Below are 24362 nucleotides of genomic sequence, written 5' to 3'. Positions count from 1 at the left end.
AACACTCCTAAGCCTTTTGCTTTGAACTTTACAAAAAGAGCAAAGTTGGAAGGAAAATAGCCAAATCATTGATGATTGAATACAAGCACTATGGTGACTGGTCTATGATAGGCAATGTTACAATTACACATGGAATGTTAACTACACCGTACACTAAAAGTTGCAACGATTATTTCAAAATGTATTTCTTTTAAAGTCCAACGCCTCTGGAACAAGAAGAAAAGCCCATTTCTTATCTTTATTGTCAGATGTCTCAGGCCAAACGAAATATTGTAACAGTAACACAGAGTGCTCAACAAACCACCAAAAGAATTTCTCAAATTTTATGAAAGCCAAGGTATAGCAAAAATCCACTTTTGTTTTAAACCAAGAGGAAGAAAAAAAAAAGTAAGAAGCAAAACACACTGTACAGGAGATGGGATAAAATGGGGGAAATGCACAAGAGCCGAGTGCTCACTTGGCGTCACCAGCCCCTTCATTGGGTTTTGTCTGCGGAAAAGAAAACAGGGACACGATGCAATGTTAAAGCATATCAAAGCGTGCAATGTACGAGTGATATACGACAACGTTACTGGCAAATAAGCAAATGGCACAAAAATTGCTCATCCACGATGGGCCAATAACACTACAAGGTCGGCGTGGAAGCGACAAGCAATGAAGTTCAGCAATTTGTCATTTGTGGTGAACTCGGTTCTCAAGTTACAAAATAAAGAGGCAACCTCCCGAGTGGCATCTTGGGTTTTGGGGAACAGTCCGCGTGTGGGGTGTGATCCGACAAACAGGGAGTGATGGTCGCTCATACCTCGGCAAATCATCCGTAACCTGCTGTGTGTTGAATGATTGCCATTCCTTCAGGCACAAGAAACACATGTATTACATTATTTGTTTTCCCCTTTTCAAGTGTTTATCGACCTTTTGTAGTGCCGCTCACTGTCTGTATAGAAATGGACACAAAAGTAGTTCCATGCTGTGCAACATCAAAACACCTTTTATTTTCATAAAAGGTGCTATTGATTACCTTACCCGCAGACATGGTTACTTAGAATTTCTTGTGTGGCCGGGAGGCGTGTTTCCACACCGAACTTTCGTTTCTCAGACTGGGCCACAATGATGCAGCCAAGTTTAATCAACATCCGGTGACTATTCATCCGAGGAATTATTTATTTACAAATGGGGTGAATCCACAATTCACATTTTGTTCGGGTGTTAGCCGATGGTGTCCCCACTGGTCACACTCTTGTCATCTTCAAGTTGTCTGGCAAAATTTAATGGGCACTTTTGACTGAGATGAACAACAGTGACGACAGTTTGTGTACGAACGAGCAAGAATCCTTATGAACCAATTCCCCAGCACGAGTGACCATCGTTGGTGAGGTGGATGCAACCAATTCCTCAGCACGAGCGACCATCGTTGGTGAGGTGGATGTTGACAGATGGCCTGGACGTGAGTCATTCTGTGATCGACTGCCATCCTCGAAAGCGTTTATGCCACCAAACACCATGGCTTTAGATGGGCAGTTGGCTCCATACGCAAGCGCCACTTCTGTGAGCGTGGCGTTTGAAGTCAGTCTAAGGCTCACACAATAGAAGCATGCAGCGTTTTTAAATCCCGAAGGAAACATTGACCACAGTGAAGAACATAAATCACGTCTGTGCAAGTTTGGTTTTGTTGCGACACAGCAGCAGCATTGTTGCTCTCTGAGCAGACATGCCCCGTCAAGGAACGTTTGCCATTCTACGCTGACTTTAAAACTAGCGTGATAGTTTGAAAATGAAAGGTGCCAATCGAGGACTCGTTTTGGAACCACTTTCTTGGTTTAAACATTTAATGATCACCAATTCTAGTGTTCAAGGCTAAAGTCACATGTACATCATTCTGTTGTGCAACGATGATGGATTACACACAATAATCTCGACTTGTTTTTCAAATGAAGTGCATGCATGGGTTATCAATGTGTTCGTTACCATTTGAGGGACTGTTTGCTCCGGGAATGATAGAGCACGACGCCCATGCAAAGTTTCAGAGTAAAATAAAAAAAATTATCCTGAGGTTTACTGTGTCGGTCATTTTCACAAATTCTTTTAAGTCTCTACTAATTTTTCTTGTACCCAGTAGTAATATATGCAGCAACTAAGCCAATGATTTTCTGTTTCAAAAGTGTCTTTTCCGTTTGGAACATCTCAGTCAGAAGCACCCATTGTGACTGGTGACAAAGAGTGTGACCCGTGGAAAAAAACCAAACAAACAAAAAATCAACAATTCCATTTCAAGTTATCAATGGAAAAAAGCTAAATTTTTGCGTACTTGCGGCTCTCAAATCCTCCGCAGCACCCCTGGGTGATGTATTTTGCCACTACAGTGACAAGGAAACATGGTGAGTAAATGAATATATAAACAGCAGGTGGGGAAAAAGGTGGAAACCTGATCCACAGGACGTGGCAATCTAAACCAAAATTCATCTTGACTCGTTAAGAAGCCGCCCTAAAGGATGGGATAATTCCCTCCAAATTGCAGTATTTTAGTACTGACTCCTAATACCACCGCCTACCAGGAACAGCGCCATGTCGTACATATTTACAGAGAGAAATGGGTTCCTCCCCCTCCCTGAACTGTGAACTTTTTTTAACCACGTAAAACCTCTCCCTGTACAACCACCAGTTTTCAATCCGTTCTGTCCAGCCATGAGGGAGTGCATAGAAGTCAGACACTTCTCTAATTATATATTGACAATTACGATATCCATGCACTTTTTGCAAAGGACGTATGGTGGGATGTACATAATAAATATAGCGGGGAAGGGGGCGGGAGAGAGAAACGCCAACACTTGCCAATTTTTTTTTTCATTGACAGAGCAATTTCTACAGATGTTGTACGACTGGGGTTCATAAGTTTTCATTTTGAGTTTCTTTTGATAATTCTTTTTGGCAATCCAATGTGTATTTTGACCATTTTTCACCGTATAAAATAGTTACTTCAGTCAGAAAACCTACATGTCACAAAAAGCTCACCATTCAGATGAGTTTTCCAGGAAATTAGACTTTTGTATTTCATCTCCTCCCTCTAAGGTTTTGCTGGTGCAGAATAAATATTTCATGAAGTAGAATTCTGACAGGTGTAGTTAATGCTGGTGTTTTTTTGTTTATACACCGACCTTGGGAGAACAATAGATTCTTCTTTGACAAACGACGTAATGGAACAAAACCGACGACGTGTATATGTACGGTAAACCCTCCAATATCGTAGAATTCTTCCACCAATCGTGGGCAACCTATTGCGTTCCAATTTCGTTATCACGGTTTTTGAGCTAAGATGACTCATTGTTTGTATCCGCGTGTACGATTACCTCTCATTATGAGCCTTTTCTTTATTCTCACACACTGTTAATTGTACTAATCAGACCAGCATACGGGAACGAACATAAATTTAATATTGTATCATAATCAAACAAGAAATGACATATTGAGACCCTGTAATACTAGATCTAAGATCTAGTAGACACACAACAGCTAAAAGTGCCCAAACGTAAAACGATGGACATAATTAATCATGCCAAAAGGCAGAGAAAGGTTATGACATTGTATGAAGAAATGAAGTTGTTAGATATGTTGGCAAGTCGTGAAAGTGGGGCATCCGTGAGCAATTACTGGATCAATGAATCGACTGTGTGTAAACGTGAGTCAAATATCCGTGCAAGGGTTCCTGCCAGCAAAGCGCAAAAGGCTCAATCCAGTCCGGTGATCCTCTTTAAAAGGATGGAAAAAGTGCTTAATAGTTGCATCAAGGACCGAACAGGAAAAAACAAAATGCCTTTGAGTGGACCGGTGATATGAGAGAACCCATATTGGATTTACCCGGCCTTTGAGTGGACCAACTGTACGGGAGAAACCGTTGTGGATTTACCGTTTCCACGAGGTACCCGGGGCCGAAGGCTCCAGTTCAACCATGGCTCATGTAACGAATCGAGGCGAAGCTATTTATGTCGGAACAGGTTTTTAACACCAGAGACGGGATTATTTTGGAAGAGGATGCCCTCTTGTACCTTCCTGTCCAAGCAGGGAAGATCTGCTCCAGATAAAGGTGGCAATGCAGCAGGTGACTTATTCATGCTCCGGATGATCCCACAGCCATCGCAAGTTCTACAGCCACATCTTTCTAACGTCCACTCTCCCCCTCTAGCAGCATCATCATCACCTCCGAGCTAAGTCTTGTGTTTTCTACTTATGGCATAGTGAAGTACGAAATGTTTACCCTCACCCGTCTCACTGTTTTGGAATAAATTTAAAAGATAAAACTCTTGTTTTTGTTTTATTTATATCATATATATATATATATATATATATATATATATATTTCAACATATTTAACATGCTTTTTATATGCATCTACGTCATGTGTTAATTTCTAGCTGCCATCAAACTTCCTCAATATTTTCTCAAAGTCTAGGAACCGAACCCCCCTCTTTCCATTATCCCTTAGTTTCAACTATCGTAGTCATTTTCCAAGATTCTAACCCCTGCGATATTGGAGGGTTTACTTATATGATACATGTGTATATATATATATATATATATATATATATATATATATATATATATATATATATATATATATATATATATATATATATTATCATCTTCATCAATAAGCAGGAACATGATCACCACAAATGACAGACCATATTATAAGTACCTTCACTTCTTTCAGCTATTTCTGAGAAATTAAGACTTGTATGATGCATCCAATAATGTCTCAATGGAGCAGAAAAATTGATGACACAAAGCAACCAAAAATAAAGCAGATGAAAGTTGAAAAGTTTCAGTTGATCCTAAACATATACAACTAAAAAGGTAAACCCACAATGCTAACCACAAATCACTTAATTTGCTGAGAACATTTTATAAAACAATACTTTCCCCCTTAATTAAAGAAAAATAAAGCCAAGTGATAACTAAAGATGATGGGAAGTCTTTGGGATATAGGAAAATTGATCCAAGCTTGTAGAGAACACAGCATCATGGAAAGGGAATGAGGCAGGGTAGAGCCAACATGCATGCACGGCAGCGTTAGTGGGTAGGGGAGGGCAGAGAGGAATACCTCCTCTCCGTTACCAGCAGCAGTAGCATCAGCAGCAGAAGCATCCTTGCCTGCATCTTGCTTATCATCAGCCACCTTGCTCTTCGCACCCTTCCGCCCCTTGGCTCCCTTTTCCTTCCTTTCATCCTCTTTCACTTTCTTCTCTTCTGCTGGCTTGGGCTTTTCCTCCTTCTCCTTTTTAGGTGCTGCCTTTTTAGGTGCCTTTTCCTTCCATGCAGCAAAGAGAAAATACACTGATGGCCTTGCCACTGACGGCTCTGTGGGAGCTTTACAAAGATTTGTAATATTTGTTATAATGCAAGCTGAATTGAATAAACTATTTTTCAAAAACACTAAGATGAGTCAAAAAATATTATACAGGTACAAAGCTGTTAAAGTCCACGAGTGCCCATTTACATATTGCATATGTGTGACGGAGGAGGCGGGTGGTTGAGAAAACCAAGAATGAAGAGAGAAAAGATAGTTGGAAAGGAGTTTTAGGCATAGCGGATAGGGGAGAGTGCAGTGTTCATATGCTGGAAAAGGGGAATGGAGGGAGGGACACCACCTTTTGTGCATTTGTAAACAGATTTGATTGTCAACTACATAGCAACAAACTGAGGAAACTTGAAATTAAAATTTACTGCACTGCACCCCTGAGTGCGAAAAAACCAACAACGTTAAACCAGTCCATTGTGATGTTTCTCCAATTCCATAAGCATGAAGCAAAGAGAATACCCTCCATGTAATTATTTTAAAAAATGAATGTAAAAAACGGTGAAGTAAGGAACTTTCACCAAAGATAAACGCTTGCTTGGACAGCCACAAAAAGAGTGCTGTAAAGACCTATCAATGACTATACAATGGTCACAGTATATTCCAGGTACCTTTTTGGGTTTCACATCCAGAATTCCTGCAGAATTTACTTGATCCTGGGAGAAAATGAATGAAGTTAATCCAACAACTCATCTAAACACAAATAGGTTTACATATATGTAGAAATGTATAAATAAATAAATGCATGAGAAGACAGAAGAAACAAAACATGTTTACCTGGATTCTCAGTGATTTCCGTTGTGGCTAAAAGGGAAGGATGAATGGGAAGAGAAAAAGAAACCGTGACTTTAACATATAAATTCCACGTGAGGGATTGAGGACTTGGGGTGGAAGTGGGGAAAGACAAAGTAGAAGTGGAGAAATAAAATAAAAATAATTACTTCTCCCCGGGACTTCTTTGTGGTGGTGTCACTTGCACTCTCTCCAATAACTATCTAGAAAGAGATGGGGGGGGGGAGGAGGAAGGGAGATATGGTAGAAAAAGGCAAAATAAATTATTTCAAATTATAAAAATGCAAAACAAAATCAGGTCATTCCATTTCAGTTCACACACCCACCCATGACACCTCTCAGATTTGTCTGGAAACGTTTCTAAAAATACATCTTCATGCCAAACAAAAGAATCCCAAGTTTCAGCTGAATATCTCCAACAGTTTTCAAGTTATCATCCCTCAAATTATGGGTGCCACACCCCTATTTTACACTCGTGAATTGTGCATGTTTCATTAATGTGTTTGAAGACCTATATCTTCTGTTGTAATAAAGACATAAAGCTGAAAATTTGTTTCTAAACTAGTTATGGCCCAGGTTTTCAGATTCCACAGCCAGAAATTGCTTATCTCTTCTACTTTGGAAGTTATGGAGCCCCAAAATCCTTACTTTGGTGCTAAATATATTTTAGAGATTTTGGGGCTCGAGAATATTGACCCTTTTGAAGATTTTTTAAATCACAAATGGTTTTTCCTAAATACAGTAGACGGCGTAAGTCGGCAGCGTGTAACTCGTCACTTCTCCTAAGTCGGCAGCGTCAAAAAGTCCCGAATTTATCTCATGTTAAATCCCTTTGAATAAAGGGTCATCCCTCTGTAAGTCGTCATCTCTAAGTCGTCACTTCGTCAAATTCATCAGATGATGTCCGTTCCCGCGTAATGGAAACTCAAGTAAATTACCACTCCTAACTCGTCACACGGAACTGCTGCCTCATGAGAAGCCTGATTTCATGGAATCGTGATGCTCGCTCATTGGTTTACACCACCAGTGATAGGTTATTTATAACTGCGTACACACCTTGATCGCACTGCAGGCAGGACAATGGCGACTTAGCATAAGCTTACAACTAAAACCTACCAAGAAAAATACGACATTATCCAGTTTTGTGAGGCAAACCCACTGATGAAGAAAACAGCCATAGCTGAGAAGTTGGACATCAAACGGCAGACATTGAACGATATCTTGAAGAATAAGGGCAAGATATTTGGACAAGTGGAGAAGATCACGAGGCCGGCGGTAAGTGTGAAACGCGTGAAATGTGTGTCCTTTGAAGATGTCGATGACGCGCTCATCATCTGGTTTCGGCAAATGTCGGTTCAGCCAAATATTCGGTTGGACGGTGAAATGTTGCTGCTGAAGGCACGTAAATTCGCTGCGGACCTCGGGCATGATGATGCCGAGACCTTGCCGATGCACTGTATAGACAGATTGAAAGTGAGGAGGGGAATTGGCAAGGTCAAGAGGTGCGGCGAATCAGGCAGCGTGGATTCGCCGATACTGTCTGGATGTGATGCGCCGATACTGTCTTTTGGTGGAGGATTGCCCAGACAACATCATGGAATACAATGACCGGTTTGAGTCCTTCTCATGTACCAGATGCCCAATAGTTTGAGGCAGTCAAACATAACGGATTACTTCGCGAAGGAGTAAAGGATCAATCGAGCTTCGTGTTGAAGTCCGATCATGGTTATATATTGGCTTGTTTTGTACATTACCGCACTCACTCACACATAGGCATTGAGTGGTAATCATCACCACGATGACTGTGTGTCATGTAATTTGTCACCATACCATCACCGATGGTATGTGAGTTGTCTTACAGTTGTTCATTATCTTTACTTTTGATAAACTGATTCATGAATTCCATCTTTGCTTGATCACTTTCCAACTCACCAATGCACCCCCACCTATGCCCCGAGGATTGTGTTTTCCTTTTGGTACAATAGCCGGCTCTCACACATATGTGTCCAGGCCACGCGAGACTTCATCCTTCACCCCACAGTCATCATGAATGTTCGCATATGCGTAATTCGTCACATTTCAAAGTTGTCACTTTTTTTCTCGGTCCCGATGATGACGACTTACACCTAGTCTACTGTATACGGGAACTGTACTGTGCGTCAAGACAGTCTGAGATTGAACTGAGCTTCAATGGGGGTATGGTAGGGTCCTAAACATTATTATGGGACAAAATCACCCTCATGGACACCCCCTCCCCCAATTCAGGCCACCGGCTGACCCCGTGGGTACATTACATGTACTGAGCTTTTAACCATGTAAACTAACTTACTCAATCGTACTTTTAAAGCAAAATAAACTTTGATTATGCAGCTCCTTGTGTATGAACTGAATTTTTCAAAAGGGTACTTTTTGTCTCTATTCCACTGAAACCTTCAGTCTAGAAAACTAGGTCAACTATGATAAGATTAACAGTCAACCAGGAAGTACAAAAACATTAATCATAGCTTCAGATGGATGTGAAAATCAAGTGATGAAGGAGCAATATCATCCATAATTGTAGGAAAAAAGCTATTTTAACCCTTTGTAAAATATAGGTAAGTATTGTTGCGAATTTGCGCCCGCCGGCGTACGAACGGCCACGTGACTCGAATCGCGGCACGTCGCCCACCGGACGGACAATTCTGTCGTGACCCTCTCGGACTAACGCCGGGAGCTAGTCACGGGTGGGCTTTTCGGCCTCACCACGATCGTGCCAATCGGCCCCCCGCGTGGGATAGGGTTGTTCGCCAAACTCGACCTACCTAAGTACCCACGCGGAGGGTAGACCGGGCGATCGCACCTCGCCGCAGGTCGACTCCGGACACGGGCCGCTTAAGCGATCCGTTCCGTACTATCGGGATAACCGAGCGGTGTTATCGTCGGCCTCGACGGTTCCGATTAATTATCGGGCGTATTAAGCCCACTACCAACCCTTTACGTGAAGCAAGATGGAGATTCAATTAATGAAAAGATGAAGCAAAACGGGAAAACAGTTCAACATGATGCACATTTATTCCGCAGCACACGGAAAGCACACATATACAGTCAAACAGAATGCACATATATCAAATGCTACAAAAGAAACAATGACGCAGAGATACTACCGACTACGCGAGCACACGGCAGCACTTAAACAGTTTTACTTCACAGACGGCGCCGACACACATTTACTCAAAAGCAAAAGAAAAGGCCACCCTCAAAGACAAGAGGGCAGACGGGGCCTGTGGGCCAATATTTGCGCGGGACCTGAAGGAGCAGTCAGGTCCGCGAGACCAGGTGGGTCCTACCCGCGTCTTCGTGATGAGCCGCAAATGTGGCAGCGCGGCGGTGCGCCGACTTCGTGCTCCTTCGCGGGTTTCGTTGTCACCGCTTGGAGTGGGGTGGGAACGGGGCCCCCTTTTTGCACTATCTCAGCGCGGGGGAATTGTTGATGCTCTGGGGAAAGAGTATAGCTGGCTTGCTTGGGTCCCGTGACGAGCGATTCCACCGCGACCTCGTCGCCGACTTCCTTGCCTTGGACCCGAGCTCCTCGGACTCTTCCCCCAATTCTCCTCAGCCGACTGCTGAAAATCACCGGGATGCCCTCGCCTCCCGACTCCACTCCGCTCTTCCAAACTGACTCTGCCCCGATTCGCCTTGCGCTCGGCGCTTTATAGGCGGGCAGGAGAACCCATATGCAAATTTCCGGATCCGGATGAGCTCGGGGGCGGAGTCACGCTCGCCCATTGGACGGAGAAAAAGGGGCGTGAATCTCCCCTGATCCTCGAATTTGCATATCTCGATTCCACACAGACGTGCCTGGAGGCGGGGCCAATCGCCCCGCGCTTGCTGAGTGGACGGATCAGAAGTGGGCGTGTAGCATTCCTGATCCGAATTCTCCTCGGAAAGGCCGCATTTTGTACTCGCGGCTCGGCGTGTATCTTTTACGAGCCCAGGACAGCCCGACGCTCGGTGCTCACAGGTTGTGCGGGAATGGCCGCAGAAGGAGAGAGGTGAAGGTGGTGGAGGGTTTATGGTGGTGGTTTATGGCCATGGTGCCGTTTGGAATGGTGATGATGCGATGTTTGCGGGGGCGAGTTGTGAAGGTAAAGATCGTGGCTGTTGGTGTTGTTGTGTGATGGTTGGAGCGTGGTTGATTCAAAATTAAGATAGAACAGAAAAACGGCTATCTCAAAGCGTCGCAGCTTTGTGAATAAATGTGAATGAATCACATTTATTCCCTCTCAACAACAGGTTTGGGGCAAACTACACATGTACTTACAGAGATATCTCACCTAGGGGACCTGAATGGTGGTTTGCGAATTTCCACAACCATAACACTACCCCCTCCCCTTTTTACAGACTCGTCCCGAGTCGTCAAATTCTCGTGTGCCATCATGTGTAGTTCTCCCCTTGTACGTTTTACCTACGGATCCCTGAGTGCAACATTCATGGTATTCGTGTCCCCAAAATAAATAACGTGAGGGCTGAGTAACTAACTAAACAAACCCACTCACACGGATGACTTTAATAAAATTGCCGGCGCGAAGACAGACATGCGGGAGCGCACTCATATGTACAGTACATCTTAACCTTAACTTACAAATTTTACACTAAACCATGGCCCAGGATCAATGGACTCTGCAAAAAGAAAGCAGTTCGCAGGGAGCCAGGCTGCTCGCATGCAGTCTCTGGCTCAAGCAATGCAGGTGACAGGGAACGTGGCCGGCTGCTCACACGCAGTCCAAGGCCTTCCCTTTTTAAAATGAACCCAGTGAACCACAACGGTGCATGGGCTGCACAAACACAGTCTCCTGGTGCGGCTGCCCGCAAGGCAGTCCCTGCATAACACTGAACGGGCACTGACGCAAGCAACAAAACGGTGCACGGGCTGCACAAACGCAGTCTCCGTGCCAGCTCAAGTGGCACACGCAATGAACACAACGGATGGATGGATGGATAGACGCAAACACGGTACACGGGCCGCCACTGCAGGCCCGTGTTGTAGCTGCCAACAGGGCAGTTCTCGCAGCTTGCAAACTGTTGCCTTGATCCTGGCGCACATGGAAATGAACAGGGGGAGGGGGGGGGGCAAAGCAAAATTGAACGGGGCTGGTGAACGTGGCAGTGGGCATGGCATGGCAAAGTCAGCAGGCAAACAAAGCCGGCAGAACAGGGCCACTGCAGGCAAACACAGCCGGCAGACGATCTGGCCGGCACAGGCCTTGAAGCACAGCAGCTGCAGATGATCCAGCCGGCACAGGCCTTGCAGCAAAACAACAGCTGCCGATGAAGTGGGCCGGCCTTTGCCTTGCAGTGGAGGTTGGTGGAGGGAGTGCGGTGGTGCTGGCCACTCGGAAGGCGGGCTCGGACCTACTCTACGGTCTCCCTCCCAACCTATCGCCTTTGTCTGTCACTGTCCATACCCACTCCCTTAATTTGTCCAAAACCAATTTTTGCCCCAATTAATTAATTTTTGATTATTCTTTTTCTTTCTCCCACTATAATTCGTCCCCTAACCCCCTTTATCGTCCTAATTTCAGCTAACCACTCGTCACCTAGCCTACTCCCAACCCCTACGTTCCCTTCCCGGAGGGGAATAAGGGAGAGCTGGCGTCCTGTGTCGAGGCCCAACGAAGCCTCAAGATGGCATCCCCAGACTTCAGCGATCTAACCCCAAAGTGGGTCCAGCGGCCCACAACGAGAGCGAAGGGATGGATGGTGTGGAGGGGTACATCTCCTAATCTACCCTAACCATTAACCTTTAGACTACCCCGGGGCTTTCAACAAGCGCCTCTCGCTTAAGCTATTGGTACTAAAAACCCAGATTCCCGTCGCCTGTGTTGGTGTCCTCTCAAATTTCGGGCTTCGCCCACCAATTTTCTTTCCGTGCCCTCACACGGTCTCATGGCTGGGACGCGTGGCTCCCCTTGGCAGGCACGACCCTCTGCCGATCCTCCGACGATGGCACCCCCGGGCACTACACTGCCTCCGAGCCTACCAGCTCCCTAAACACCGGGGAGTGCCCCCCTTGGCAACTCCCCTGAAACGCACACGTGGCAGGCTGGTTTCCCGGGCCCCTTTCCGAGGGTCACCCGTGCCCACAACACTGCCCACGCGGCTAATGGCACCCCGGGCCCCCACACCATGCGGGCGCACCCGTGCCCACTACGCTATCCCGCCCCCCATGGGCCCTTGGCCTACTACGGCCGACTAGCCTGGTGCCCGGGGTACCCACTCAGCGATACTCACCTTTCGCAGCCACGCTCCCAGCCTGTCAACAGGGCTCCTGCACCCCTTTAAATGGGTATCGAGCCTACACTCCCACCAACAGCAAAACGACCTCCATTTTTCAATTTAACTAACCCCCTAACTCACTCTACACTGACCCTGGGGTCCCTTGGGCGGGAGTCACTCCTCCACCCAATCACTCATCGCACCATGCATTCCACATTCGCTCCATACACACAGACCCGCTGGCCTCACTCACTCACCAAGCACATGTTTCCACTCAACTCACCAACTCTTCAACACGCACACCGCTGAACTCTGCCATCCTTCTCGCTACATCCCCTAACTAACTCGTGCTCCCACGTCGTCCCTTACACTACAGCACGTTCCTTTTAACACTACGTAGCTAAGCTACGTCCCCGCTACACATTCAAAGTCTGTCACCGTCTCCAAATCATCAAAAATAATTTCCCCTCCTAAATCTGGCAACAATCCCTGCACCTAATCCATTCCACTGGCCCCATGAGGGCTTACCCCTGCCCCATGAAGCCGGTCTAAGCTAACCCTTCCCCCTAGCTAGTTCCATCCTGTGCCCAGGCCAGGGGGTCTTCCACCCCTTTCCCAGGGAATCCTGTTCACCCGAAAGCGAGGCTTGCTGTATTTTTTTTTCATCACGCAGCACCAGCGCGGAAACTCACAACCTGCGCACCAGCGCGGAAATTCACAGCCGCGCACCTGTGGCGTGACATCATGGCAGCTGTTCGTGTCCCTCGTCCCTCTTGGACGGTACCATCTGGCAGGGATTCACCCTCCTGCCGCATTCCAACCACACACGCAGCCATGACATCACCCGGCGCATAAAAAAAACACAAGCCGCACGTCTCGAGGGGTTCCCCACGTGAACACATGTGCTCTGCCCGTTGGAGCTTAACACACACGCCCGCGTGGAGAACCAGTCAGGTCCAAATCCGAAATCCTGCCGAAACTTTGTCCGTCGCGGGATCGGCAACATTCACCGCGCTCGTTTCCGGACCGGGCTTCACTCCCGCAAGCGAGCACGTGGCGGCGTCGTGCGTTGCACAGCACGGACCTCGCGCTCGATGCTGTGTAAACCCGGCGCGGTGCTCAAAACATCTACAGCCGCTACTCGGCTTTCCTTCCTCTGTCGCCATTCCACCCACGCACACCTGCGTGTCACGACGCTCACACACCACTCCATCAAACTCACATTCACACCGGGAGACACGGCTGCATGTTCGCACATGCCGACCGACATCTCCCTCACACACAGCGACCTTACACACGATGTCTCTCTCCTTACACGCGGCTGCTCACTCACGCATGCCACCTCCCTCGCACTCGTGGCTCCACTCACTCACGGCCTTTCACTCACTCGTGCCATTTCCCTTGCACACACCATACCACTCACACACGCGGGGGCACTCACCCGCGGTGTCTCATTTACACACGGCGTGCTGGGAAGCACGCACCTCGGCACACTTGCCACCACACCACTCACACACGGGGTCGCTTCCACACACGGGGGCACACTCACACCTTGCACCACACACACCAGGACAACCACACTGGGGACTTGTGTCCCCACAAGGGGTTCCGGGGCCTCTATACCCCCCAAGCTCGGCGTGAACCCGTTCGCAGCACTCGTCCCCTCGACCTCGCAAAGCACGACCGAACCCACCTGGTCGTGATTCGCCTCAGGGGGGCATACTCCCTCTCCTCGTTCCTGGAGGAGGCTATTCAACTGGTCGCACCGGGTCTCTAACCAGTCCGCCAGCTCCCCCTCATGGTCCTCCACTACCTCTGTGTGTGTGTGTGTGTGCGTCTCTAACCCCGTCCAATTCACTCTCTATCTTCCGTGTCTCTGGCAATACTTTCATTTCCTTCTTTGTCTTCACTATTTTTAATTACTTTGTCGTCACCTCGTGTCTCGTCTCACACGTTTTGGTCTCCCCATTTAATTTTTCCCTCTCGGTCACCGTCACTTTTTCCGTCACGACCCTCGCCCAACAGTTCTCCCGAATTATTTTGTCCTCACCCGCCTCCACCGCGGGCCTGACAGCCGTTGCACCCCCTCCCAGCTCGTTCGCTCCCACACGTGGCGTCGCTATTACGCACTCCCCTATTATTGCCTTCATGCCCGCCTGCAGGCTTCGGCCCATGTTCTGCATCTCACCCCGCAGTTCTCTCATTTCTTCCTTCAAATTTGCCTTCATTTCGTTCATTTGTTGCATATTCGCTGTTATTGCCTGCAGAATCCTGTCGAGTGCACTCGGTTCGACAAGGACAGGGGGGTTTTGGCGGAGAGGGGGAGGGGAGGTGTCATACGCCGCGGCCGCTGCCGCGCCCATTTCGGGCTCTGGGTTCAGTTGGGGGAGTTCGTGTTCCTGCACAACCAACATTTCCTGCTCGGGGTTCTCATCCTGGGCCATGGATTCTACACATTCTAAATCCATTTCTAATACCCCCGTCTCACGCTCGCCTTGAGACGCCATCTTATTTCTCGTAACGGGTTAATTTAAATCGCTCGTAATTTGGAGGGAATCGGGGGTCGCTCCTCTCATCCCTGGACCGATTCCCGTGAATTTTGCTGGAGACAGGAGAGTTTGTTTTTGCGCTCTCTTACACCAGTGTCACGAGGAGGGGGCTTGGGTTTGTGTCCCACGACCTGACTCCAGTGTTGGTCCCGTGACGAGCGATTCCACCGCGACCTCGTCGCCGACTTCCTTGCCTCGGACCCGAGCTCCTCGGACTCTTCCCCCAATTCTCCTCAACCGACTGCCAAAAACCACCGGGACGCCCTCGCCTCCCGACTCCACTCTGCTCTTCCAAACTGACTCTGCCCAGATTCGCCTTGCGCTCGGCGCTTTATAGGCCAGCAGGAGAACCCATATGCAAATTTCCAGATCCGGATGAGCTCGGGGGCGGAGTCACGCTCGCCCATTGGACGGAGAAAAAGGGGCGTGAATCTCCCTGATTCTAGAATTTGCATCTCTCGATTCCACACAGATGTGCCTGGAGGCGGGGCCAAACCGCCACGCGCTTGCTGATTGGACGGATCAGAAGTGGGCGTGTAGCATTCCTGATCCGAATTCTCCTCGGAAAGGCTGCATTTTGCACTCGCGGCTCGGCGCGTATCTTGTACGAGCCCAGGACAGCCCGACGCTCAGTGCTCACAGGTGGTGCGGGAATGGCCGCAGGAGAGAGGTGAAGGTGGTGGAGGGTTTATGGTGGTGGTTTATGGCCATGGTGCCGTTTGGAATGGCGGTGATGCGATGTTTGCGGGAGCGAGTTGTGAAGGTAAAGATCGTGGCTGTTGGCGTTGTTGTTGTTGTTGTGTGATTGTTGGAGCGTGGTTGGTTCAAAATAAAGATAGAACAGAAAAAACGGCTATCTCAAAGCGTCGCAGCCCGAATGAATCACATTTATTCCCTCTAAACAACGGGTTTGGGGCTAACTACACATGTACTTACAGAGATATCTCACCTAGGGGACCTGAATGGTGGTTTGCGAATTTCCACAACCGTAACAGTATGTATGATGTGGTACAGTAATAATAATTCAAACAAGACACTTGATCATAAACATCATGGTTTCAGTTTGATGCACAGGATGCATTTTATTTGATAAAAGTATGAATGCCATCCACAACTAAAGACAAACAGGCGATTTAAACCCTTTGTTCTGTTTGTGACTGCTGCAATCAAACTACTCGTACAAATAAAATGATGGTGGTGAGTCACATATGGAATTTGTGCTCTGTTGGATTATAACCCATCAAAATATCAATGAAATGTAGCGTTGTACCAAAAAGGAGCAACATGGAAAATATCAAAATTTAAAGCAATGTTTCAAGATTAATAAAATACATGCAAATTTTCCCACAATCTGAAAAAAAACCACAAGAGCTGATGCTAAGACCCAATATTGGCTATAGTCCATGTGCATGTACCACCCCTGTCAAATAATCCAAGTCTGCTATGCACAGAATATCAACTTTTTTTTGGATACAATGTCAAGGCTCGTATATGAGCGAACACACGGAGTGTGTATAACAAAGGGCATAGGAGACAAGAGGGGCAGGAAAGGGAAGCACAAAACAGTGGGGAACAGAGACATGAGGGGATCTGTGGAAGGGAGAGAGATGGGGCGTGGTACACGGGGTAAACAAGATGGACACTACAGGGACTTTCAGGAAGGAAAGCAGAGAATTTGAAGGAGGTCGATTTGGGGTAGGTCAACGAGGGTAGAAAAGATCATGGTTTTGGATGGGGGAAGACAAGAGGTGGTGGTAAACAGCTGTTTTGAAGGCCTGAAGGGAAGAGAGGGGCTGAGGAGTGTGTGGGAGTGTGCACCAGAGGTGGAAAAAAAGAGGAATGACAGAGTGAAGGTGAGCAGTGAGTCTTCATATTGGTAGTTTCACCGGAAGGGGGTTGCTGGAGGACCTTGAGCGCCATGCAAAAATATGGGGGGGGGGGGAGGACATCAGACAGAGCAAGGGGGGAGTGAATCCAGAGAGGAGACAGTAGTGGAGACTGACTGCATTGAGAGAGTGGGAGACCAAAAGACTCAGCTTCATCACGGGAGATACCAATGATCCTAAAAGTGTTGGTTTGCACAGCGTAAAGCCGAGCTATGTGTGAGGAAAGAGCTCCAGGCCAGAGAAGAGAGCAGTACTCCATCAGGCTGCAGATGAGAGCTTCGTATGTGGTTAGGAGCTTAGTTGTGCCGAGGAAGGACTTTGCACGATGGAGGATGCCCCATCGGCAACTGGCTTTGGAGTCCAGATCAACTTCTTGACCTTTGATTGACTTAAGTATGTAGTTGATGCCAGCCTATTTGTGATAAGGTGTCTTTCAAGAGATATACATGATTACATCATGCACATCACTGGAATTTTAAGAGAAGGAAATATGCTTACTCTTGCATAATGTTGTATACCTTCGAAAAGGATCACAGCAGGCTTTCTGTAAGCTTTCGTATCTTGAAAGAAAAACTTTCTCATGGTGATGGAAGCTTGTATCCTCATTTGAAAGTGAAAGGCCACTTCGCCAGTCCAGAAGTCTCTTCTGAGAAGATAAACTTTCCACAGATGACAGACCTTTCTATCTATAGTGTTTCCTTATGGCAAGCATCATCAAGAGAAACACCGATCTTACCAGAATAGTCTTCTTTGACACCAAGCATGTACTGGCTTCAACAAGTCTGGTTATCAATGACTCACAGATTCCCTGAACGAGAGAAGATGCACCAGTCAAGGGGAACAAAAATAAAACAAAATACAAAAAAATAGGACTACTTGACCTGAGGCTTATCTGGGCCCTGGCTCAAACAGTGTGACCACTCATCATTTTCATAAATGCCAAGGTGAGCCAAGCGATGATAATAGAAAACCTATATACCAAGATCTTGTGAAAAAAAGCCAAGGAGTAGTCACACTGGGCCCAATGCTGTAACTGAAATTTGGTAGAATTCTGACTGGTGGGTCTGGTGAGGAAGATTTTTGAAGGAATTTACACAATTTTCCAAAAATTTTACGAGTCCAACATATTAATACATTTCCGGTCATGTGATCGGCATGACCTTCACAATCTAACATGACGACCCTGTCCTAATGTTGTAACCCAAATGTGCTCGCATTCTGGCGGGTGGGTCTGGAGAAGAAGATTTTGGAAGGAATTTGTGCGAACGTCATTTTGACACACTTCCGGTCAAGTGATCAGCATGGCCTCAGCAATTTAACATTAGGACCGTGTTCTAATGTTGTGACCCAACTTTGGTTTTTAACCCAACAACCCAACGAGGATTCTGACCGGTGGGTCTGGAGAAGAAAATTTTTGAAGGAATTTCCTGAGTCGGCCATTTTGACTCAGCTGGATTGGCCCAGCGGTTTGGCAGAAGTCAAAAAAGGAGACGGACGCACAATGACAAAACCTTATCTGGAATTCCAAATGGGGGTGGTGGTGGATGGTTTTGGATGTAGAATGAAGAGGGGGGGTTGAAGGTGATTGTGTAAACTGTGGGGTTGGGAGGTGGAAGGACGACAGGGGTTTGAGATGGTGGAACAAACCGGTGGATTCAGCCTTAGGGTGAGAGAAGTTTCCCATAGGAATTACGGAGTTTGAACGGCAAAAAGGGCAGGATAGTGAGGACCGAGGAGTTCGTGAGTTACTTTTTGGAAGTTAAAGGACGAGGGGCCGGCGATGGATGGGTAGCTGGAGTTAAAGAAGTGGTGAAAGGTGGATTGATAGATGGAGGCCGGAAGGATTAAAGAGGGATTGAAAGATGGATTGTTCAACTCAAACACAAAATTTGGAGAGTCAAGAATTGGGGACATTACTCAGGGAATGAAACACGCAAAACTCAACTCCATTTTCCTCCCCCATCCCTCTAAACAACAGGTGGGAACTGGAAGTCTATTCTACCTGCAGATTGAAGACATATCTTTTTGTGGGAACAGGAACTACTTCATTCCGGTATTGCCATCGCGCATCATCGACTGGGCACAGGATTTCTAAAGCATGCACGATTCGTATGAATAACCAATTGGCAGTTGCTTTAAAACCAGCCACGAGGGCAAAGAAAAACGCGATTGCTTGAATGGAGCTGATGAGCTCGGATGCTGAGGTTCAAAAGCTAAAACATACTGAACTTACTTCCTGGTACTTCTTGACATCATACGTTTCACTCTTCCTGTTCCATGTTCCATGCCAAGACGCATAAAAGATTTTTATATCATGCATAGTATTTAAACATTGTAAATAACTTTCTTCGATTTGATGGTGATATATACCTGTTGTATTTTTTTTATATCGATATTTTTTGGAATCCCGGTATATTCAGAATTCCAATCCCGGTATATTGATATGGGAAATGATATTGATATAACCGGTATATCGCCGGACACCACTTGGTTGAATAATGATTACTGTACCACGTCATATACTTATCTATAATATTATACAATGGGTTAAAATGGCTTTTTTCCAATAATTATGGAAGATATTGCTCCTTTATCACTTTATTTTCATCATGTGCATCCATCAGAAGCTATAATTAATGTTTTTGTACACCCTGGTTTACAAATAATAATCTTATCCTGCTTGACCTAGTTTCTGGACTGAAAATTTCAGTGGAATCGGGACAAAAAGTACCCTTTTTGAAAATTCAGTTCATACACAAAGAGGTAGATAATTAATCAATGATTTATTGCTTTAAAAGGTATGATTAAGTATGTTAGTTTATATGGTTAGAAGCTCAGCCCCCCTAACACGTGCCCACGGGGTCAACCGGTGGCATGAATTGGGGGGGGGGGGGTCTGTGAGGGTGGTTTCGTCACTGGATGTTTATGATCCTAACATACCCCCATTAAAGCTCAGTTCACCCGAAAACTGTTTTAGTGCACAGTCCCGTTCCCAAATATTAATGAAAAACCATTTGTAATCAAAACAACTTCAAAAGAGTCAATATTATGGAGCCCCAAAATCTTGAAAATCTACTTAGCACCAAACCAAAGGATTTTGGGGGTCCATAACTTTCAAAGTTGAAGATATAGGCAATTTCTGGCTAAGGAATCTGAAAGCCTGGGCCAGAATTAGTTTAGAAACAAATTTTCAGCTTTCTATCTCCATTAGAACAGAAGACATGGGTCTTCAAAAACCCTAATAAAAGAAATCAATATTTCACAAGTGCGAAAAGGGGCATGGCACCCATATTTTAAGGGGCTAACACTTGAAAAACGTTGGAGATATTGAGCTGAAACTTGGGATTCCTTTGTTTGGCATGAAGAGGTATTTTTAGAAATTCTTGCAGGCAAATCTGAGGTGTCATATGCGAGGTACCTGGATATTGTGTGCATTGACACAGAATGACCCAGCATGAATCTCACCCTTCATTACTTCCACCACCAAAGGTGAAGGAGGTTATGTTTTCACCCCTCTCTGTCTGTTTGTCTGTGGGCAGGAGATCTCAAAAAATTGTGGACGGATCCAGATGAAATTTTGTGGACAGGTTTGGTGTCTGACAAGGGTGAACTGATTAGATTTTGGTGAAGATCCGGATACGAGAATTTTTAAAGTGATCCTTCACCACTGAGAGATCGGGCCAAAAACGATATATAGGACGATATTTCAAAAAGTTGTGGACGGATTCGGACAAACCTTGGTGGACATGTTGGGAGTGTGACAAGGAAAAATTGATTCGATTTTGGTGAAGATCCAAATCCAGATATATACGAGTTACATAGTCTTGAAAGTCTCGTCAAGAGGTGTTGTGTGGTTGATGTGTGTTTTTAACCAAGCCTGTGTCATCTCCCCTGAGGGGAAGAAGAAAAAAAAAATACAAAAACTTAAAGAATGATGGGCTGAATGGCCTCCACCTGTGTCTGATTTCCTTTTATGAAGTGATTCTTCACCATTGAGAGATGGGGCCAAAAACGATATAGTTACTCTATAGCATATTTCAATAAAAATGTATTGGGCCCGATATGTTCTCATGGATTCAGCATGATATGGCAGAGGTATGCGCTCTACCCAGTACCCTTCTAGTTGGTTTTGCGTCGCAGGTACACGTCACTCATGTTTGGCTGTATTTGGGGTGGGAGCTTGGGAAAGGGAGATAAGAACTTGTTGAGGAAAGGGGGAGAGAAGGAGAGAGTTGGAGTGAAGAGGTTCAGGAAAGGGGGAAAAGGGACATATAATTGAGGTGGAGGGGGGGGAAGAGGTAAGCGTGTCAGGAGAGGAGGTTAAGGTTTTGGAGTGGGGGTGGGGGAGATTGAAGATGGAGTGGAGTGAGAGCGAGTTTGAAGAGTTGGTGGAGATGAGTTTGAAGACTTGGGGTGGGGGGAGAGATTGAAGACTTGGGTGAGGAAGGGGTGTTGAGGACTTGGGTGAGGAAGGGGGTTGAGGACTTGGGTGAGGAAGGGGGTTGAGGACTTGGGTGAAGAAGGGGGTTGAGGACTTGGGTGAAGAAGGGGGTTGAGGACTTGGGTGAAGAAGGGGGTTGAGGACTTGGGTGAGGAAGGGGGTTGAGGACTTGGGTGAGGAAGGGGGTTGAGGACTTGGGTGAGGAAGGGGGTTGAGGACTTGGGTGAGGAAGGGGGTTGAGGACTTGGGTGAGGAAGGGGGTTGAGGACCTGGGTGAGGAAGGGGGGTTGAGGACTTGGGTGAGGAAGGGGGTTGAGGACTTGGGTGAGGAAGGGGGTTGAGGACTTGGGAGAGGTGGTTTGAGGACTTGGGAGTTAGGGGGATTTTGGACTCCGGTGAGGTGGGCGGTATTTGAGGACTCGGGTGAGGCGGGTGGCTGAGGGCTTGGGTGCGGTGGTTTGAGGACTTGTGAGAGGGGGTTTGGGGACTTGGGAGAGGGGGTGGTTGAGGACTTGCATGAGGTGGCAGAGGGTATTGAAGACTTGGGGTGGGAGGGGGGGGCTTGAGGACTTGGGGTGGGGGGTTTGAGGTTCTGTCATTCTTGTTAATTCTACCTTTTCCTATTGGTGTTCTCTCTGTTTAATGCGAGCAGTTAGTGACAAATAAAAACAGGATAACCATGTCATTTATGAGAGGGAGAAGGTGAGGTTGAAGTTGTAGTTCTTTCGAGCTTCACTCGTGAATGGTTTGTGGGAAGATGGACAAGTGATAGCACATGAACAACCTGGTCAATTTCTTTGTAATGAAGAAGCTGCTACCCAGACAGCAACCATACTCGAAGGTGGCAAGCGATGTAACCTGGTGCCAAGGAACCTCTAAGACCAAAGCAGTCCAGGCAGGAATTTGAAAAATCGTTTTTCAGGGTGCCGGTGATAACTCTCCATCTCTTCACAAAGGACACCGTGGGATTATTAACGTCCACCAACTAATACTGGCAGATGGGACGTCCAGTTTAACGTCCATCCGAGGGACGGCACACACGCTGATGAATCATCCTGCTTGTGTACCACCAGGATGGCAGTTTATAGCTGGGTCGGGAATCGAACCCACGCTGGACAGCTTAGAGGCGAGCGTGCGTACCTGTCGGTTTTCCCGCCAACATTTGGTTTTAGTCAGTACCTAATTTTAGGTCAATCCTCTATTTCGGCATGGATGACCTTCCCAACTTATCACGAATATGATTCATCATGAATTAAAAAGAAACTGGTCACAAACTGACCCCCCCCCCAATTATTATATCATTAATGAAAGGATGAATGGTGCAGCCTTGCACGTCGAGGAACTGGTTTTTGGCGGGAAAGGCTGTTTGTCGTCATCATCGCTTCTCCCTGCTTGGCCACACATTTTGTCTGTCGATCCACCGCTCACTATCGTTTCTGCTCTTCCACGAGCCTCGACATTTTCGAGACGCCGTTTGAAATGCACGTTGCAACCATAAGCGCGATTTTTTTTTAAATGGAAAACGCAAAACGAGAAAACATTTGAAAAAAATAATTAATTGCATGAGCGTCTTTCATCGTTCCAACTGCAAGTATCAATCGATGGAAGTATATAGCGTCTTAGAAAGTAAAAATGCTGTAATATTACAACCAGATAATTAAAACAGGAGTCAGAAGAAGGACGAGGATTTAAGTACATTGAAGCCTCCTCATGCGTCAGGTTTCTCTATTGAGCCCCAGATAAATGTAGACAAAAAAAAAAATGAACACAGTTCGAGGAGGGTGATTAAGTAAAATCAATGCCATGATGCGATTAAAAGGAAAAGTAAAAAAAAACAAAATGTAAATGCACCGGCTAAAACGTGCATGTCGCAATTTTGAATTTTGGCGGGAAAGTCCGTTGAATTTGTGACGTCACGCGGGAAAGCAAAACTGGGGATCAATACGATTACAATCTAAAAAATAACGGGGTGAGGAAAACGAGTAGTAAATAGTTATAAATATTTCGGGGGAGTGTTAACAATGAGTGTTAAAAAGACGGAAGGAGAAAAGAAAACGGCGCGCAGCGAAACAGACGGGAGAGTGAAGCGAAGGAAATCCAGTGCCGCCATTGTTCCACGAAGAATGCCTCGTTTTTATTCCCAAATGAGCACGTAATTCCCTTCGCAGACAAATTTACGGAAACGATACGTCGAGGAGATGCGATGTATTTGATTTGAAACGGGAATGATGCGCTTCATGGTTCCTTGACACGTTCTCTCTCCAGCGTCTTCCTCACGGCGAGCGCGTCCTTCTCGCGATGCCCGCCCCCTTGCCCCGCCGCCATGTCCCTTCGTTACCTCACGAACACGACTCTTGGGCATCGAGAACAAAAAATTCACCGCCTTTCGAGTCAATAATCACAAATCAACCGGTCACCAAACGCCGCACGACCGGGACCTCATGGTGGGACCGTTATTATCGAAAGTAAAACGGGCGGGAAAATGGCAGCTCGCATCGAGCACACGATGAGGTAAAAGGCGAACGAAATGGTCCGAAGACCGCGATGGTGAAAGGGTTATCGTGTTAATCGAGTTGGTCGTCGGTCCGCCTGTCTTTTTGCATCAAAAAAAATGACGACACTATTAACAATAAAAAAAATAATGATAATAATAATCACCTCACGCGACTTTGGGATTTACAAACACATCGTATGTGACTCGCTGCCTCTGCACATACCTTCTTCTTCAACATGCTGAGGGTTTTATTTATCTCGTTCACAGAAGAGAACCGTTTCGAAACAGGACCGGTCACACTCTGAGGGTCTCAAACTCAACTCCAACCGAAAAAAGCATCGGACGCCGCTATTACGTATGATAATTAGATGATAAGCAGATGATAATGACATGATAATCGACGAGGTTCAACGGCGTGATTCTATTGGTTGACCGGCAGCGTTTAAATTTAGACGGTCCAATCGTGGCGTCGGACGCCTCAGCTATTCTTAGGGCGATTGGCGGACGGGTGTCACGTGGGCGTCCGGGGCGTGATCTATTGACAAGGGGCGTTTTCTTTATGGCCGCGAGTATTGCGAAAAATGGACACTCGAAT

General features: G+C 46.5%; 1 protein-coding gene across 3 annotated transcripts; it reads right to left on the bottom strand.

Moving 5' to 3' along the window:
• Window positions 1-224: 224 nt before the first annotated feature.
• Window positions 225-24231, bottom strand: LOC147010685 (uncharacterized). Of its 3 annotated transcripts, none has more exons than XM_085859674.1 (6): window positions 23991-24231; window positions 6292-6345; window positions 6128-6154; window positions 5962-6006; window positions 5110-5302; window positions 225-489 (listed from the first exon to the last, which is right to left on the bottom strand). In XM_085859674.1, the coding sequence occupies exons 1-6, from the start codon at window positions 24003-24005 to the stop codon at window positions 476-478; spliced, it is 348 nt and encodes a 115-aa protein (XP_085715800.1). In that variant the 5' UTR covers window positions 24006-24231; the 3' UTR covers window positions 225-475. The 3 variants fall into 3 exon arrangements, with proteins under 3 accessions (XP_085715800.1, XP_085715799.1, XP_085715801.1); XM_085859673.1 differs by having other exon boundaries at window positions 5096-5302; window positions 23991-24230; XM_085859675.1 differs by having other exon boundaries at window positions 5146-5302; window positions 23991-24230.
• Window positions 24232-24362: the final 131 nt, after the last annotated feature.

The sequence above is a fragment of the Eptatretus burgeri genome, chromosome 16 (assembly GCF_056783735.1).
Source record: "Eptatretus burgeri isolate ZD-2024b chromosome 16, Ebu_testis_v1, whole genome shotgun sequence".
Classification (NCBI taxonomy): Eukaryota; Metazoa; Chordata; class Myxini; order Myxiniformes; family Myxinidae; genus Eptatretus; species Eptatretus burgeri.
The sequence above is the reverse complement of the archived record's forward strand: the minus strand, read 5'-3'. Positions and strand labels throughout refer to the sequence as shown.

Excerpts from the sequence above, each read along its gene's own strand:
- LOC147010685 (XM_085859673.1), bottom strand. Across the intron at positions 6,007-6,127 it reads GGAAATCACTGAGAATCCAG|GATCAAGTAAATTCTGCAGG; the intron begins GTAAACATGTTT and ends ATTTTCTCCCAG. Across the intron at positions 5,303-5,961 it reads TGGATGTGAAACCCAAAAAG|GAAAAGGCACCTAAAAAGGC; the intron begins GTACCTGGAATA and ends GCTGCATGGAAG.